General features: G+C 46.6%; 1 protein-coding gene across 1 annotated transcript; it reads left to right on the top strand.

Annotated features, from left to right (window-relative positions):
* Positions 1–592: 592 nt before the first annotated feature.
* On the top strand, positions 593–2,445 carry bhlhe23 (basic helix-loop-helix family, member e23). The gene has a single exon (XM_005931802.3). The coding sequence runs from the start codon at positions 1,045–1,047 to the stop codon at positions 1,726–1,728; it is 684 nt and encodes a 227-aa protein (XP_005931864.1). The 5' UTR covers positions 593–1,044; the 3' UTR covers positions 1,729–2,445.
* The last annotated feature ends 238 nt before the right edge of the window (positions 2,446–2,683 follow it).

Genomic DNA, 2,683 nt, shown 5'->3' with positions numbered 1-2,683 from the left:
CTGACTGGATAGTGTAAGGGGCTGTAACACCTGATGTCTGAGTGTATCTGCCCACGAGCTTTTGTTGGTGCTGATAGCAGAGTGCAGGTGAACGGCGGTCAGGAGGACTGTGGGTTCATTGTTAGGACTATCAATCAGAGAAGGCTGCACAATTGAAACTGATGCCCAAAACTGTCACTGCACTGTCAGCTTGTCTATCTATCACATTCACTTCAAAAAGCAAAATGCTCGAACCTGGAGGTCACATTCCCAAACCTCACAAAATGTCCTTTACCTGATCCCTCACTATGTTTCTGATCTAGACTTCTTCAGATAGGTGAGTCCTTTTTCTCCAACGACCTAGTCGTATGTTAAGGCTTGAGCTCCTCTTCATTTGTGCATTTTAAATGCCTAAAAAACAATCCTACAAATACCTCCAACTTCAAGTTTATTTAAAGTATCGGAAAGAACAGTTTTGTTAAATTTGTATTTATTCGTGGAGAGTGCCGGCATACACGCGGCTGTGTCAGTTTGTGTTGCATTTATCGCTTTGTGATTGAAATTGGGAGCAGACCTGCGCTCTTCCTGAGTTAATTAAAACGCCCCCCTGATTGGACGGGCAGATAATCCCGACGGGCCTCGTGCTCCTACTAACTTGCAAGCAGGGCAGAGCGCCAGTCACAATCTGCCCAAGGCGAGGGAGGGCAAGAAAGACGCGCGAGAGGAAACCGACCGTACGAAAGGGACACGAGCGCTCCGGTCTCAACGAGCACAGTTAGAGAAGTGTTGTTGAACGTGGGCTATGCGCGCAACAAGGGGGGAGCGCAGTGTACAGAGGAGGTGAATGCATGTAGAAGCTTCAGATTCACAGCCTCCTTCTTGAAGAGTCACTGCACTGACAGAGGAAAGGAGTGAAGAAGGAGAGGAACTCCTTGGAAACAGCAACTCTTGGAGAGAACTACGCGGGAACACGCTACAGTTTCCAAAACAAAAGCTAGGATAAAGGATAAGGATAAAGGAAGCGCGGTAGACTTTTCCTGGTCAAAACCTGCTCTGGAAGAGAAAATGAATGTCAACGAAGAGAATCTGCTCAAGTCCATCAGCAACGACGCGCTCCTCGACCTGACGCAGCGCTACGGGCAGTCAGCCTTCGGGTTTGGCGCTGGCCATGGTGCTGGAAGCCCCGGCCGGTACCCGCTTACACCTGCCACTGATTTCCTCTCCGGGCAGACCGCGAAGTCCAACGAGAGCGGCGGGGAACACACGAGCGACGACGAGGATGGCTTCGACTCGCTGGAGTCCCGGAAAAGGGGCTCGTCATTTGGGGACGACAAGCCCGGAGGGGCCCTCGCTAAGAAGAGTAAGGAGCAACGGTCCCTGCGGCTCAGCATCAACGCCCGCGAGAGAAGGAGGATGCACGACCTGAACGACGCGCTGGACGGCCTGCGCGCCGTTATTCCCTACGCCCACAGCCCCTCGGTGAGAAAACTCTCCAAAATAGCCACTCTCCTCCTGGCCAAGAACTACATCCTCATGCAGGCGCAGGCTCTGGAGGAGATGAGGCGGCTGGTGGCGTATCTGAACCAAGGACAGACCATAACCTCACCGATCCCCACCGCCCTGGCACCCTTTGGACAGGCTGCCGTATACCCCTTCTCGGGTTCCGCACTCGCCACCTGTGCCGAGAAGTGCACTACTTACTCTGGGGCACCGTCGAGTCTCTTCAAACACTGTAACGACAAGCCTTGATTTGCTTTAACTCTCTTTCCTGAACTTTTAGCCTACCTATACTGCACCCGTGTCGGTCTCTCACCCACCCTAGTTATTTTAAAACCATTCTGTGGAAAAAAAGAAGAAAAAAAAAGAAACGACTTTAGTCTAATGCATAATCTTAAGATATGGTTAAGTGAGCATATTGCAATGTTTCATCCAGATTTAACTGACGCTACATAGAAACTGAACTGCTTAGGCCTTCTTATAGGATGACGTCCCTGTTACTTTGTCGCTTGTACTTTACAAACACTTACAGGCCATGTCCAAATTTGGGTAAATTTGAAAAAGCTTTTGTTATCAGCTCATTTGTAATCTATGCAACATTCAGTAACAACAAAACGAAACGAGGAAACGGGACCCACTGCTACAACATTTAGATTTGAAACCGCAATTAAGGCTTCCCCCGACTGACTATATGATGCTATGTGGGAGATAAAAAACACAACTTTATGTGATTCTGACTGATATTTTCTGATACCATGTGTTGACAGGTTTGTTTTTATTTTACGTTACTGCACATCTCTCATGATTGTATTGTACAACTTAAAAAAAATCACTTGCTTCAAGCCCGGTTATCTTAATGGTTATATGACTACAGCCTATCAACTGAAGAAGCGTTTTGGTTGTGTTGCAACATGGATTTCATATATTGTTTATATGTCTTTATAATTAAAACACATATCTATGCTCGGACTCGGTTTGCTTCATTTCAACAACAACGCCACAGCTTTAAAACAATTTTACACGAGACACACCGCTGACATGATATTAAAACTTCAGGCAGTGTAAAAATACACACTTTACTTAATTTAAATTTTCAAAATTTTCAAATGCATTCTGTTTATATTTACGTTCCGGACATAATGCCGTGTTCTTTAGGAAACCCTGAAAACACTGACACACTTTTAACGCATCTATTTTTCAAGGCAAA

The sequence above is a fragment of the Haplochromis burtoni genome, unplaced genomic scaffold, assembly GCF_018398535.1.
Source record: "Haplochromis burtoni strain Fernald_Lab_line unplaced genomic scaffold, NCSU_Asbu1 Contig_146, whole genome shotgun sequence".
Taxonomy (NCBI): domain Eukaryota; kingdom Metazoa; phylum Chordata; class Actinopteri; order Cichliformes; family Cichlidae; genus Haplochromis; species Haplochromis burtoni.
The sequence above is the reverse complement of the archived record's forward strand: the minus strand, read 5'-3'. Positions and strand labels throughout refer to the sequence as shown.

Coding starts and splice junctions, on each gene's coding strand:
- bhlhe23 (XM_005931802.3), top strand. CDS start 1,045: ATGAATGTCAACGAAGAGAATCTGCTCAAGTCCATCAGCAACGACGCG.